We start from the raw sequence: 16,819 nt of genomic DNA on the forward strand, positions 1-16,819 counted from the left end.
CATTAACAGTTAACACCCATACAATTGTGTTTCTTGTGCCAAGGGAATGTTCGGAACTTCGTGCTTAACAGGTTCCGTTTTTCGTACTACCCAAGTGCAAATAATACCATGTTGGCTAGGAAGTTCTGCAAGGCACTATTTGGCACCATATCCGCATGTTGCTTTAAGAAGGTGATAGTAACTAAACTAGTATGCTCACAACCTGCCAATAGCACTGGGATAAGAGGAGAAGACCTTGTTGCTTCTTGATTGAAGAAAATCACAGGTTGAGGAAGGACAAGTGAGATTTGATCGAGTGTGAAGCTAAGTTTATGCAATGTCTAATTTCCTGGATTTGTCTAATGATGTGAATTCTAAGACATGTTAGTATGTGGACTTCAAACAGGTGGGCCTAGGTTGGTTGGTGCCCAGAGTTTGATCTGATTGGCATGCCATGACAGGCCTGGCTAATTCAAAAAAAAAAAATTCCCTCAGCTCTGGCCTGGCTTATTTTCCACCCCGGTTGGTATAAAGACATGTCTCTTAAACAAAGAAAGGATTTTACCAATGAAAAAGAAAAGTCTCAAGAAAGATTACCTGTGAAAAGAGTCTTAAGAAAAATTAAGATGCAACAAGAATGCCTCAATAAAGTGTTGGTATTAAATTATTAACAGTAAGCATCCATTAAGATCTACCAGTAAAAATGGTATGGGCATGAGATCCCAAAATGCTAATCGAAAAAGAGAAATTCATGGCCGACACAGGTAGCACATAGCTAAGAATGCAAATAACTTCTCAAATGCTTCTATCAAAAGGAAAACCAAAACTGCTCTACCCAAATAAAGTAATGAACTGTCTCAAGCCTGAGTAAAGGAGGGTTGATATCAGGTGCGCAACAACTCATAAAAGAAGTCCTCAAGCAATCATGAGAAATAAAATGCCCACAAATGGCTAGGACCATTAGTTCAAAAAATTGAAAACTCGACTCAATGTCTAGCTGGGTCAGGTCAACTCGAAGACTTGACTGAGTCTTTAATTGACCCGACTCAATATTTCAATAATCAAATTCAAAAGTTTAGGTACGGGAGAAATCTTAAATTTCTTAGAAAGGCACAAAGTATTAAAATATCCAAAAGAAAACAAAACTGCACTCTATGGAGCAACAGCAGCAACTGTGAACTTCCTTATGCAACGTTACTGTTCAAATCTTGTTGCAAGCATTTAAATTTTTTTCAAGTCAAATAGCTGACTGGCTGAGTGACTCAGTCAAGTCGTGCTGAGTCGAATTTGAGTCAACCGAGTTTTCAAGCTGACTTGGCAAGTCTTGTCGAGACTCAATCAGGAGAGACTCCCTAGTGAGTTTCTAAGAGACTCAACTCAAAATATGGTCAAGTCAAGAGTCAAGTTGACTCAGCCAAGTTTCAAGTCAACCCACTGAATTTTGTAGCTATGGCTAAGACAAGCCTAAGATGATGATGCCGAGGCATGTCACCAAAATGGTAATCAGGACATTTGAATGTATTAACAAAAAAGTTCCACAACCTATAGAAGCATAGTGTTGAAGTAGAGGTGTTTCTGAAAGAGGACCAGTATCTACAAAGGCCAAGTAATCCACATGCAAATCAGACTGCCAACAACATAATTGCATGAACCTTCTGTGGTTCTATCCATGCCGCACTCCCATTCCAAATCACACTTGAGACTCACGTTCTAATCCTGCTTCCCAGATATTTATACTTGTTCGCATTTTGATTCAGATGCTTCTCTGCCCCCACATCCAAATTTGCTGCCACTTTCCCTTCACTCTTCTTGCAAATATACTCGGCAGTGTTCCATGTTTCTATCATCAGAAACTGCAATGACATGGCCGATTCATCTCGGTCTCATGGTCAATTGAATAAGTTGCCAGACGAAAACGGGACAAGTCAACACAAATCACAGAGGATTCGGTCTCCAAGCAAGTTACACACCAAAACTATTATTTAAATCCATGGTGCAAAGTGAAGAGTACAGCTCTGTTTGAACCATGAGCATACTTATGCCTTAACAAAATTGCCGATATGAGAAGGAATAAAAGTACCTTTGATTCAGGATCGAAAAATAGTAAAATGAACTCTGGAATGACCCTTAGGGAAGAAACAAGCTGCATTATTCCAAAAACACTTAAATAAGCATCGAGATGAAAAAGTGGAAAAGAAGAACAAGAGAAATAGCAAACAATATGAACTATCAAACAACGACAACAACAAAATCCATCCCACTAAACAATGACACAAATATTTCCGAGCTATAATTAACATACCTGTAAGCGTATAGCATCTGTGAGAACTTCCTCTGAACTTTCTTGGAGTAAATAAGCTTCCCCAAAAGTAGGACCAAAATTGGTAACAGAAAAACCCACTACCGTAGCACGAACGATGCACTGATATATAGACACTCAAGGGATTAGTGTCCACAAACCGCCAAAATATCCAAAATTAGAAAACAGCATGATCATCATGCAAGCAGAAATATAAGCTAAGAGGGTGCATAGACAAAGCAACACTTTTACAAACAAAAAAAAATAAAGAGGAAAATAACATTTATAACAAATATTAAATTTGTGCATGGGAAATTACACAAGCACAAATTTGGGGAAGTCATGATGGTCTATCCAATTCCTCCTTCTATCTGCAATCCTCCAACTAAATCATCATCTTTCACATTACCCCAATGGATACTTCGCAAGCAACAGAAGTCTCAGGCAAGGGACTCTGGTTCTCCTTCATTCTTTGCCAATATCATAGAGATCTCTCCCCCATCATCAGTAAACAAAGGTTGGGCATAGTTTGCAGACTTAATTTTCAAGGGGATTGCAAATGTAAATCATATTCTTCGCAAATGATCGATTGGTGTTTTCCTCTCCTAACGCTCACTCAGATCTCAGTCTCACCTTGAAGCATATTATGCCACTCAATGGACCAATCTAACCAAATCAACTGTGAACAAACCAGCACTCCCAACCGGAGGTTGTAGACAGACTCTGGAATCAAGAATTTAAATTTTGGTTTCAAAGTGTGACTCATCCAAGTTTAAGACTGAAGTGCCATTTGGTAAACTGAAAATTAAGGTCTGAAAAATAATTTTCATTGCTTAAAGCTTAAAAGTGCTGAATTTTAGTAGTTGTAAGCACTGAAAAATCTGTTTGGTAATTTATTTGAAAAAAGTCCTGACATCTGAAAATAATCACTTTTTTCACAAAAAACTTGTTTGTTGAACACAAACTACAAATGTCTGAAAATTGAAATTTTGTCATATTTGCCCCTACTGTCCCAATTTCTATCATTGGTTGAGCATGAGACAAAACCTGTTATTGTCATGCCTCCAAATTTGGCACACCTTTGGGCAATCCAATAAAATTTTAGTACTTTGCCCCACCAAATAAAGCCTAGTAGATGAATGGTCTGGATCTTTTATGTGTGCCAGGTGCATTAATATGAATTGATTGTGTAAGGAGGCAAGTAGATGATACGCATCCCAAGGATATGCACTGTTATGTTCAGATTTTTAGTTTTACACGTGTGGCCTTTAGTTTTGTGGTCAAAGTGCATTGGTAAGATGGGCCACACCACTGATGGACTCCATTTTAGATAGGAGAAATAACTCAAATATCATACAAATTGGATTATTTTAATCCATCCAATTAATACATTGATATTAAATTCTAACCAATATAGTTTTAACCATCCATTTGACAATCACAAATTGAATTGTTAGAGATCTCTAGATGACATTGATTTTCAGGCTATGATCCATTTACAACAGGACCTACAGCTCAAATTGTTTGGACAGGCAAACATTTACACAATGTAAAGTGCATGATAGATGAGTCGCCACCATTTTTAACATTGTGACAAACTATAAAAATAGTTTTCAACGAACCCATTCCAGCCAGGTTGGTGCGACCCTGACCATGGGCCCCACCTCAATGTATGTGTTGTATATCCGCATCGTCCATCCATTTTTCTAGCACATTTTAGGACATGGGCCTAAAAATAAAGCAGACCCAAATCTCAAGTAGACCACAACACAATGATGCCCACCGTTGAAACCTTCCTAAGGCCCACCTAGAGTTGAACATGAGTTGAGTTCGAGTCGAGCTAGGCCAAGCTAGGCTTAACTCGACCCCAGCATGACCCAAGCTCGAGATCAGCTCAACTCGGTCTTCGAGCTCACCCCTCTAGCTCCCCTCGGCTCATTGGTTCGAGCTGAGTCAAGCTGGGATCGAGTTGGGTCAAGCAAGCTGTTCAAGTCAAGTCAAGTCGAGTTATATGAATTTTTTTAATATTGTTTTAAAAATCGTAATAAAATCATAAAAATGACAAAAACAAGATTGTTAGAATCAAGGTAGGTGCAATGACAGTGGCAGTGCATAACAAGTTATTACAAGCTAACAAGTAACAACATGAGAATGTTTGTAACTACAAAGCCTTAAACCCACTCAACATTCATCAACAACTTGTTAATTCGGTCCATATGAGGAGTGCCTTCCCGACCGGCAAATAAGAGAATTATCACCTTCATCTGAACCCGATCCATCAGCATCACTTTCGTCACCCCATCCACTTGATGCGTTTCTAGTTTCATCGACGACAGGAGAAATGTTTGCAGATCCGAAAGTGTTATCTTCTCCTAGATAATTGTTTACTTCTTCGAAATCAAAAGGCAGGGAAACTTTACCATCATGTTTCTGTATAGATTTAGCTAACTTTTTAAAGTCTTCTTTATGAACCGATCTATAAGGAATTCCCAACATCTTATAGAATGAGGAGGGCCTGGAGAGAAACTTTGATGTTTTATGGCTCTTCTTTCTTCCCATGCTTGGCCCTCCCTCTGCGTCATACTGTCTTAGAGGACATTGATATCTAGATGCTTCTACCTCTTCCCTACCTATCATCAAGGCAAGTTTCAATTGCTTTCTTTCAGAGCTTTTAATCTGACATTCTCCTCTTCTTCTTTCCTACTAATCCGTTGCACTCTCTATTTTTAAATCTTCATCAATTATAATAGGCTCATTATAATATTTTTTAATGATAGTTGAATATGTTGTGGAGGAGGTAGACTTTCTTATTTGAGTCTAAGGGGGCCTAGAATAGAATTCGTACTTCTTGCGAGGCATCGGGACATGGTTTTGTGTCTCCTCCCCAACCAGATTAGTGCATTCTTAGCCGGTTTGTTTTGTTCATGAATGTCTCCACACAAACGGCATTTAATCTTCATTCTTCCAGATATTGGGGATTAGACTTGAGTACCGTAATCCCAAATGTCGGCAGATGAGTCATCAGATGAAATTTCTGCACAGGGGCTTTTGTTAATAAAGAATTACATTTTTAGGCGAAGTCATGAAGCCAGCATAATTTACAAGAAATAAATTATAGTACGTTCAAAATTTAAATGTCAATATCAAGTCGCTCCAAAAATAACAGAAATTAAAGTCTTACAGAACAAAATATGAATTATAACAATTAACAACTAACAAGATCAAGATGTGCTAAAAATTAAAAACCATGTTTAAACTTTAAACAGATGAAGGGAAAACCCATCCAACCAATTCATAAGGATATAAAGACCTGGATGAAGGGAAAACACAACTATCAGCTTGAGCCAAAACTTCGATGGCCCTAGAAAGTTTTCAATGGTGGGGCATTGGAACCCCACTATTTTCTATGGTGTGGTGGACTTGAGCTTTGGATTTGCTTCATTTTTTGGGCCATGCCCTAAATTAATCTAGGAAAAAATGGATTTATAGCATGGATATAATGCATATCAAGGTGGGGCCCACAGAACTTTACCACGTCAACACGATACCAATACATTGTGTTCTACACGAACTCGAATTCAGCTAAGACGTTGTCGATACCCACCTTAGTACTTCTCGATACAAGAAAAGCTTTGTGGGCCCCACCGTGATGTATGTGTCTTGTCCATTCTATCCATCTATTTTGTGAGCTAATATTAGTGCGTGAGCCAAAAAAATGAGGCAGATCCAAATCTCAGGTGGAACTCACCCCGAGAAACAATGGTGATTGAAAGCCCACCATTAAAAACTTTTGAGGTGCCTCTATAATGTTTATTTGCCATCCAACATGTTGATTAGGTCACACAGACCTAGGTGAATGGAAAACACAAATATCAACTTGATCCAAAAATTTTGTGGCCATCAGGAAGTTTTTAATGGTGGGCGTACAATCACCACTATTTCTTATGGTATAATCCGCCTGAGATTTGGATATGCTTCATTTTTGGGACCAAGCCCTAGAATGATCTAGAAAAACATATAGGTGGCATGGATATATAGCACGTACATCGAGGTGGGCCCCACGGTTAGGGAAACACCCACTAGCACGTTATTTGGTAACGGCTCATCCGAGTTGTTTTTACTCAAATTGTGTCGTACAACTCGACACCTAGTTAGGTGTCGTGCCGGCGTGACAGTTTTATGGGCCCCACCATGATGTATGTGTTATTTCCACACCATCCTCCATTCTGTCAGGTCGTTTTGGGCATGAAACAAAAATGAGGCATATCCAAAGTTCAAGTGGACCATACGACAAAAAATAGTAGAGATTGAATGGGTACCATTGAAAACTTCTTCGGGGCCAGAGAAGTTTTGATTAAGCCGATATTTGTGTTTTCCCTTCATCCAGCTTTGTGTGACCTTATAAACAGATATGATGGTAAATAAACATCACAGTGGACCCTATGAAGGTTTCAAATATGGGCGTCATTATCTCTATAGTTGTCTGTGGTGTGATCCACTTGAGCTTTAGGTCTGCCTCATTTTTTGGCTCATGCCCTAAAATAATTTGGCAAAATGGATAAATGGTGTGGACTGTGGATATAACACATTATGATGGGGCCCAAAAAGCATTGCCACCTAAACACAACTTCTACCATGTGAATGCTTGCACAGAAGTTAGAAAAGGGGCAAAACTAGACATTTAGAAAAAAGTTGAATCCAAAATCACCGACCACATTCCATGTTAAGTGTTAAGTCATGTAATACCCCGAATTTTTCTAATAGTCGGTAGCATGACCGTGCACCTGTCCCAACTACCTGTGCATAGGAGACATTCGTGCCCATTGTAGAACATTGGTAGCCACATTTTGTTTCGCATGCGAGAACGCATCATCCGGCACCTCCAGCGGGACCCAGATGGTCTGTGCGCAGCATACACTTGTGTGACCCAAGCTAGTAGATGTTAAAACCCTTGTCATGTTGACCGTGTCACCGCCTCGGTCACAGTGGTGCCACCCGCGCATCAATGCGATGAACCATTAGCACGCTATGGAACAAAGAACTCGAGACCCATGTGTGCATGATGCATGTGAGAGAAGTAACCTAAGTAGGCACACCTAATGGGCTTAGGCCCATACCCGTATATGCTAGGATACCACGGAGCCAAAATCCAAACACAAGAGTCCATTCATAAAAATCCAAAATAAGATCTCTACACTCAAGTGAAAACAAAAGTTTCTCAAGCTTCTTACACCCCATCCAGGCCATGCCGCATCACCGCTACCACATCACTTTTGACCAATGCATATCAAGCTTTTGTCCACATCATCATCTCCCCAGCAATGAAAACCCATAATCTTGCCAACTAGACATTCCACTACTACACTTTCTCCCAAACTAATCATGAGTTTCTAAGCATGCTAGGCACCTCATCATCCATGTGGGCCAATGCATGCCCATTTTTCTTCCACATCATTCAATTCTATCCAACGCATGGCCCCTTGCATCCACATCACCTTCCACCTAGGCAACATCACTTTTCACCCAATGTATGTCTCCCATCTTGCCATGTCACTATTCCACTATCTATTATTATATACTCAAGCATTTCTCAAGAGAACTATCTTATTTTCCTTGCTAGAGAAAATCTAAGGAGAGAGAGGAGGGAGAAAAGAAAGAGAGAGAGAGAGAGAGAGAGAGAGAGAGAGAGAGAGGTAGACCACTTGGAGCAAGAGCCAAGACATCCAAACCATTAACTAGGTGGGTCTTCATTCTCTACCTTTATCTTTTTCTTTTCTTTAATGAACATTAAAATAAGACTTTGATCTTGGTAGGAAGTGGAGTAAGCGACCTCTAGGTGGCCCATCATTTGAGTCGAGTCTAAGGGCGCCAAGCTATCCAAGTCTTAGGTGGGTCCTTCTTGATCTTCTTTTTTTATGTGCATTAAAGTGGGCCACACCATGTAAATATGGTGGTGCCATCCCTTACACCCCATTTAGCACCTTGGATTTGGTGGTAAATGGGTATATTTCAAATCCAAATAGCTGTTTTTTCCATTTGGCGGCCTTGGATTTGGAGGTAAATGGAATCAGAGGTATTTCCAATATACCTTTTTGGTGTTTTGAAATCTTAGCAAAATGCTGAGATTCCGGTATAATTCGAAGGAAATGCCTTTTTTTCCTCCTTTTTTAAAGGCTGGTAGAGTCACACAGGTAACAAAGGTGTCTGGAGGCTACTAATCCATTACACACATGGCACACTAATGATACCTCAAAACAATCTAATTATCGGCTGCAACACTAAAATCACATCAATAGAATGATTTGAACCATCCAAACATTGGACTTCTAAGTGGACGGTTAAAAAACATCGATGATTCACTTGTTTGTGATCCTTGCATTTGTGGCCCAACCAAGGCTCAAATTTTCCTCCATTTTGGCCAAAGTTTATATTTTTATGGGCTTATTACAATCATTCTATCAAATATCACATATATACTAATTTCGGATATAAAGGCTAATTTAGTTAATCAAATCTAAGTCTTGTGAATATACCGAAGAATCCCAATGCCCTCCAAATACAAGCTCCCAAACAAAAGATTTGGATTTTAGTGCACTTCAACCAAACACATGAGGATTCGGTATCACCTTGATTCCCATGTAATTGTGATTTAGATTCCAATGCATCCCAAATCCAAGCTCCCAAACAGGCCCTCAAGGAAACGATGGGAATAGATCCACCGTTGAAAACTATCTACGGAGGGGACCATCTTAATGCAACATATTGTATATCAGATTTGTTGTCAAGTGCAATGGTCAACACTTACACCCCTCAAAACGGCCCAAAATGTGGAGCCCATAGGTATTTGATAGATCTCAAATTTTGTGTGATGATATGGTAAACTTGATGAACAATGTTCGTACAAAATTTGGGGTCAATCTGATCAATCTAACCTCTCTATCTTATCTATGTAATCCAAACCAGATTTGCTGTCCAGTGCAGTGGTCAGCACTAACACCCCTCAAAACGGACCAGATTTTGGAGCCCACAGATATCCGATAGATCTCAAATTTTGTATGCTGATAGTAGACATGATGGACAATGTCTGTACCAAATTTGGGATCAATTCGATAAGTCTAATCACTCCATCTGATCTATGTAATTCAGCCTAGATTTGTTGTCCAGTGCAATGGTCTCACTGACACCCCGCAAAACAGACCAGATTGTGAAGCCCACAGATATCTGATAGATCTTGAGTTTTGCATAATGGATGTAAACTTGATGGAATATGTATGTACCAAATTTGAGGCAAATCCAACCTATAATCCCTGTTGTCCATCAATTGGACCATGCCAATGGCTCTTTTTAAGATTAGTTGTCAACCGACCTATTGATAAGGTCACTAAGACCTGGACGAAGGGATAGCACAAATATCAGCTTGGTCCATGGCCCTTGGGCCCACCTTGGGACCGGACATGATGTCGGTACTTTGTCCATGTACTGGATGAGACGATAGGCCCACTAGCCATGGACACCACCTTGATATGTGTGTTTTACTTGTGACATCCACCCCAGCCCGGTTACAACATATGTTTTGGGCTTAATTAATACAAGGTGTGGACGACCATACGATGTGTAGTTGATTGTGATGAATGGGTTTGATGTGTGTGATGAAATGTATGGTTGTAATGATGTGAATTTCCTTGTAGCATGTATGTTCCATTCGGCCCAATTGGCGTGGTAATGTAATAAGTGTGTAGATGTAGTTATTATCTCTTGTAGTAATTGTGTTATATCCTTGTGAAAGCCCACTTATTCTATTAGGGCCGTGAGGGAGCTCACTCGGCCTATGGGCTATAAGATAGCCCACATGTTGTAGAAATTGGACCTTTGGGGAGCTCACTTCTGTTATGGGGTTTTGTTAAGCCCACACGTTCATGGGCCTTGGTTAAGACCACTTGCTCATGGGATTCAGGCCTTGAAGCTGGTCCACAAAAGGAATTGCTAAGGGGTTAGGCAGGCCACTTCCGTGATCAAGCGCAATGATTGTGCAATGATGAATGATTTGATGCACTTTAGTGCCAAATGAAACCCAAGAACATGGGCACCTGATCACTTGAATGTTATATGTAGATGATTCAATGCCAGTTGGATGTATGCATGAATAGTATATGATATTCATTTAGCATTGGTATAGCATAGCATCCCCATGCATACATCCCAGGAAGAAGAAGACAGGACTTTGGCCCTAGTGTTGGCCAAAGGAAATATTAGGCCCTAGTGGTGGCCAAGTGAAACATATGACATGATATTAGGCCCTCGTGTTGGCCAAGTGAAATATGTGACATAATATTAGGCCCTCGTGATGGCGAAGTGAAATATGTGATATGATATTGGGCCCTCATATGGCCAAGTGGATTATATGTTACTTAATATAATTTCCTAACAGCTCATCTACGGACTGGAGGTTTTATGGTGTATTGCCAAGCAACCCATCTACATGATGAGATGAGGGACCCTAGGTATTGTCAGGCTGCCCATCGTATTCCCCCGATGTTGTGACAAGACCCGAGTAGCATGGGTGTTTAGTGACGGCCCTCGTATTGATCTAACCAAATTTGTGGATGGTTCAATCTACACTGGGAACCATTCGGACACCTTAGGGGACATAGGAGTAATCTTCTTCTTTGTGAAGAAGCCACAATTTCCTAGCTTAGGGAGGCTATTGGGTCCCTATGATACGATACCCGACAGTTACCCCAATTGGCCATTGGGAAGCCCTCTCTATCTTCATGTGCGTGCACGTTGGGAGCAAGGGAGAGAGTGTGGCAAACCTACCATAGGGGAACGGTGAATTGCACCCATCCCCCAACCTTATCAAGAGGGATGTGAGGTTGTCCTTGATATTGTTATTTGGAGTTTCTCGGAGGGACGGTACAATGCACACATCTACGTATCTGCACGCATCTTTGCATTCCATCCACTTCCATTTAGTAGCATATGTTATATGTGGCTATCTGCACTACTCTGTCAATTGTAAATGTTACTTATTTATGATAAGATGTGCTTGCCTGCGCAATACTCAACTGGCAGTGTTATGTCACTTAATAGAAGTACCCACTAAGTTTTTAAGAAAACTCAATGCACTGTTTCCTCTCAAAAATTTCAGAGAGGCCATCAGTGAAGACAAGTAGGTGAGGTTTCTTTTGTTTACGTTCCAGGAGAGTGATGCATATTTTGTAATCTGTTGAGAATGTAAGGAGAACAATATACTTAGCGAAAGATTCTACAGATGTTCCATATCTAGATTGTGCCATATTGTGCCTGCATACCATTAAGTAAAATTCACTACCAGCACCAGATTCGGAGTTCGGGAAGTTGAAGGGCCTGTTCGGCGAGTTCGAGGTGCAACAAGAAGAGGGAAACTTTAAAAAAGTTCTATTTTTTTAAGTGAAAATCAGAATTTAAGCAATTATATTTTTGGATTTACCAAACAATTTGAATCGGAAAAATCATTGGAAATAGCCCCGTTCAATGATAAGTGGTGAAAATAAGTTCTACCAAACAAACCCCGAGTCATATCTATACAACTGATACGACTTGTCCAACACGGGACGAGTAACTCGAGACGAGTCCCAAAATTATTTTAAAATTATAAAAAAAATATATATTCAAAAATAACAGAAAATAGAAGAAATTTTAGAGAAAAAATAAAGAAAGAAACAGACAAATAATGCTGACACAAATTGGGACAAATGTACACAGATCTATAGAACTTAAGACAACTTGGTGAACTTCGACAAACCATAAATGATGCAGGATATGAAATTCAAATATGATGTGCAAGATTTTCAAGCTTTAAATCATGTTAGTTCAGAAACAATTACATAAAATTCCATATCCCACACAAAAGTTCAAACATTCAATCAAGGGTAATCTATGTGGGTCCAGGCCTACACATGTTAGGGCTGGATCAATAAAAATTACGAACCGAACAATACTCAAAGGGAAGTAAATTCATCCACACATGCACAAAAATATGTCCCCAATCCAAGGGATTCACAAGTTTCAATCCGGAGAACCCTAGGGTTAGGAAAAAAAGGGGCAAATAAATTGAAATTAACGCAATCTAGGGTTAGGGTTACGGAAAATAAGCAAGAGAGGAATGAATGAGAGGAAAAACTGGACCTAGCGACGGTCCACGCGCGTGGACAGCTAGCAAGACCTGACGCACGTGCGGAAGGGCCTGGCCGCACGTGCGTGTGGGCCCCAAACCCGAAAACCGGCTTCTTAAGTCTAGTCAGCCAAGGGTGGGCTCCAAAACCTCCAATTTTCAGGCCGATCAAATATATGGTCTGTGCGTGGTGCTCCGCCGAAGTTTCAGCACTCCTACAAGGCCAGATTCTAGAATTCTGCTGTAGAGAGGAAAACTGCTACAATAGAGGATGAATTTGGAGCATAAATGATTGTAGGAGGAGAAATATGGATGGTAGAAGATGGAGGCGAATCGGGATAAGCGTGGCTTCGCACCACGGTTATCAGCCCTTCGAGGAAGGGAGGGTTTCACACCCCATTGAATCTCCACAACTCAGGAATTTAGAGGAGCAGAAAAATGCAGAAATTTTATTAACCTTCAATGAATCAAAAAGACTACAAGGGAGGCCTATTTATAATAAACCCTATACCCCAAAACTCGCGCCATATGCGCAACCTATTACTTGGAGACGAAGTAATCAAAAATAATAACTAATCAAAACAATCTAAACCGTTCATGATGTTCCTACTAACAATAACAAGCAAAACCCAAAGTACTAGATTAATTAGAATAGTGGACCATGATCATAAGAACCCATGGTGGGCTTTACATGATTATCGGGCCCACTCCCACGAACCAAAACGCAGTCCTCTAACTAGGAGGCCCTACTTGGACGTCATCATCGATCCAGATCAATGGTAGGGCCCTCCTCCTTGCATATGTACGTAGAGGGGGCGTGCGTGTGTGCGTGATGTCCCTATCAACTCTCCCTGACTGTGAAAATTTCGCCACTGGCGAAACAAAACTCCTGAACCGCTCCAAGATGTCAAAATCAAGTCTCCGACACATACTGTCTGAAGCTGGGCGTGACTTTCATTTAACCAAGTACTTCTGAAACCCGCCGTCCAACGTTGATACTATCTGATGGTCTAGAATATCCTCTATTTCCTCTCTGGGTGTGGGAAGGTTGGGTATGGAAGGTAGAAGCTGGGAAGAAAGGTCGGAAAGAAGCCATGGATCAAGGGACAGATCTGGGGAATCAGGATGGGTGGGCTAAGGGCCAGACAAAGTATCAGTGGTCCCCTGAAAAGTAACTAGATCATCCACATTGAATGTGGAACTAATCCCATGGAAGGTGGAAGATCTATCACATACGCATTGAAACCATTTCGTTTTATAATTTTTAAGGGTCTAGCGCTACGCGCGTGTAATTTACGAACAGCCCACTGAGGATACCGCTTGGGCCTAATGCGAACCATCGCAGAGTCCCCTACATTGAATTCCTTGAAACATTTATGCTGGTCTGCAGAAAATTTGTAATGTTCATTACTAGTAGTGATCTTTCGCCTGCTTGCTTGATGCAATGAATGAATGTGATGCGCGAAGGACTTTGCAGACTCTGATGGCCTATGGGACAGTGACATAGGGACAAGATCAATAGGCTTCCTAGGCTTATAACCAGTAACGACTTCAAAAGGACTTAGACCTATGGACCTATTGACAGAACTATTGAACGCAAACTCGGCTATAGATAATACGGTGTCCCACGTCCTAGTGTGATCCCCCACTAAACATCTGAGCAAACTCCCTAAGCTCATATGAACCACCTCAGTCTGACCATCGGTCTGAGGGTGGTAGGCAGAAGGAAATTGGAGCCTAGTATTCATCATGTGTCATAGTGTCTTCCAAAAGTAACTCATGAATCGCACGTCACAGTCAGATACTATAATTTTTGGTAACCCATGCAGTTTAACGACCTCACTAAAGAACAGCTTAGCAACATGAGATGCGTTGGAGCTCTTAGAACAAGGAATGAAGTGAGTCATTTTAAAAAAACGGTCCACGACAACAAATATGGAATCGTGTTTCCGAATAGTCTTGGAGAGTCCAAGCACGAAGTACATACTGATGTCCTGCCAAGGGATGAATGGAACTGGCAAAGGTATGGATAATCCTGTATTTTGTTTCTTTTGCTTTGCCATTTGACAAATACGACATTACCCTATTATTTTGGTCACGTCTCACTTGAGGCTTGGCCTCCACTAGGGCGATGGTCTTGTCTCAACTGAAATGACCCGCGACCCCTCCTGAATGTAACTCCCAGACAAGAAAATCACCTAGGGAGGTGTGCGTTATGCACAAGCGATCACTCCTAAACAAATATCTGTCTAAAATCAAGTACTCACTGCTAGCTCCTGACGGACTCTTTAACAACAACGCGTACACAACTCCAAAATCTGGACACTCAGAATAATCTTCTTTGATGCACTCGAGGCCTGTAACTTTGACACTCATGGAATTGAATAACGCGACTTGACAACTCAACGCGTCGACAGGCTTATTCTCTACATCAGCCTTGTGCTTAAGCACAAAAGTGTACTCTTGAAAGAATTGAACCCACTTGGCATGCCTAGGGTATCATTTCTTCTGAGAGTTCAGTATCTCAAGGCCTCGTGATCTAAGAATAAGACGAATTCTTGTGGCAATAGGTAATGACGCCAATGGCGCAGTGATTGCACTACCACATAGAACTCTTTGTCATAGGCAGAATATTTTTGTTTCGCCTCATTCAGTTTCTCACTAAAAAAGACGACTTCCTGACTAAGTACTCCTATGCCGACTCCTAACGCGTCAGATGCGACTTCAAAAGCTTTTGAAAAATCTGGAAGTCGTATGACTGGAGCTTCGGTCATCTTGACCTTTATCTCCTTGAAGGCCTTCAAGGCTACCTTTGTCCATTGAAACTCTCTTTTTTATGTAATCCGTGATGGGAGCCATAATGGAACTGAAACCTCGAATGAACCACCTATAGAAGGTGGCTAAGCTGTGAAAGCTGTGCACCTCATAAATATTGCAGGATTCAGGTCAATTGACGATGGCCTTAACCTTCTCGGGATCTGTCGATACGCCCTCAGCTGACACAATAAAACCTAAGAAGATAACACTACTAGACAAAAACGCACACTTCTTTAGGTTGGCGTACAATTTCTCAGCTCTAAGGATCCCACAAACCTGCCTCAAATGGTTGAGGTGTTGTTCCTTGGTCATGCTATAAATTAAGATATCATCAAAGTATACGACCAAGAACTTCCCCATGAAGGGCCTCAACACTTGGGTCATCACACACATGAAAATGCTTAGGGCGGTAGTTAACCCAAAAGGCATAACAAGCCACTCGTATAGCCCATCCTTCATCTTGAAGGCTGTCTTCCACTTATCACCGGGGCGTACACGAATTTGGTAATAACCACTTTTGGGGTCAATTTTCGAGAAGATAGTAGCATTGGCCATCATATCCAACATGTCATCAAGACGCGGTATGGGAAACCGATACTTGACTGTAATTTTGTTGATGGCCCTACTATCAACACACATCCTCCATGTGTCATCCTTCTTAGGTGTAAGAAGGGTGGGCACAGCACACGGCCTCATGCTCTCTCGAATGAAACCATTCTCTAGGAGTTCGTCAATCTGTCTCTTCAACTCAGCATACTCCTTTAGGTTCATTCTGTAATGCGGGAGGTTTGGTAGAGTCACCCCAAGGATTAAATCAATAGCATGTTGTATATCCCCCATAGGGGGAAGCTCATTCGGTAGATCATCAGGAAAGACATCACGAAACTCATGCACTACCTGAATGGCCTCAGTGGGTAACTCTACACTAGCCTCTGGTACACTTTCTCTAGCCACAAGGGCATATACGATCGAGTCCACCTCCGTTTCTCGCTCAAAGTTTTTGGCGTTTAGAATATGGAGAGGTTTGGACTTAAACTTCGACTCCTTCAATTCTTTTGAGCCATTCACACCACTTTATGTGGTGGACTCATTTCCAGTCGTGTTCTTGGGTGGCAATGGATTTAGATTGACCTTCTTGCCCTCGAACCAGAATGTACACACATCTGAACGACCAATTATGGTAACATCCCTGTCATAGAGCCACGGTCTACCCAGAATGATATGGCCAACATCCATGAAAACAACATTACACCAAAGTGTCTTTATATGATCCAAACTGAATAGGAACAAGACAACGGTGCGAGACTGGAATGGAAGTTTCATCAACCCAGGACACTTCAACTGTCTTGTTATATGATTACCCCCTTGTGGTTTCAATTTAGGTAGATTTAATTGTCTTAGAGCTACCACTATCCACGATCATCTTACAGCTATTTTCCCCACATTTTGCACAAGTATAGAAGATCGTGTTGCGGCGCCAATCATCAGTGTTCTTGGCTTGAGCAAAGGCACAACGCACAACGACAAGGGTCACAGACTCTTGCGCTTCATCTTCCTCATCACTAAGGGTT

The 16,819-nt window shown here is 41.1% G+C and overlaps 1 protein-coding gene across 3 annotated transcripts in view; it reads right to left on the bottom strand.

Moving 5' to 3' along the window:
* Positions 1–16,819, bottom strand: part of LOC131239858 (nuclear pore complex protein GP210) — a 157,053-nt gene that overhangs the window by 88,638 nt on the left and 51,596 nt on the right. For all 3 annotated transcript variants that reach the window (XR_009168445.1, XM_058237748.1, XM_058237749.1), the window contains exons 13-14: positions 2,282–2,401; positions 2,060–2,122 (exon numbers count right to left, since the gene is read on the bottom strand). Coding sequence is in view for 2 of the 3 variants with exons in the window: in XM_058237748.1 (XP_058093731.1) it covers positions 2,060–2,122; positions 2,282–2,401 (183 nt within the window). In the remaining variant the exon portion in view is untranslated. The remainder of the gene's footprint in view (positions 1–2,059; positions 2,123–2,281; positions 2,402–16,819) is intronic.

The sequence above is a fragment of the Magnolia sinica genome, chromosome 3 (genome assembly GCF_029962835.1).
Source record: "Magnolia sinica isolate HGM2019 chromosome 3, MsV1, whole genome shotgun sequence".
Taxonomy (NCBI): domain Eukaryota; kingdom Viridiplantae; phylum Streptophyta; class Magnoliopsida; order Magnoliales; family Magnoliaceae; genus Magnolia; species Magnolia sinica.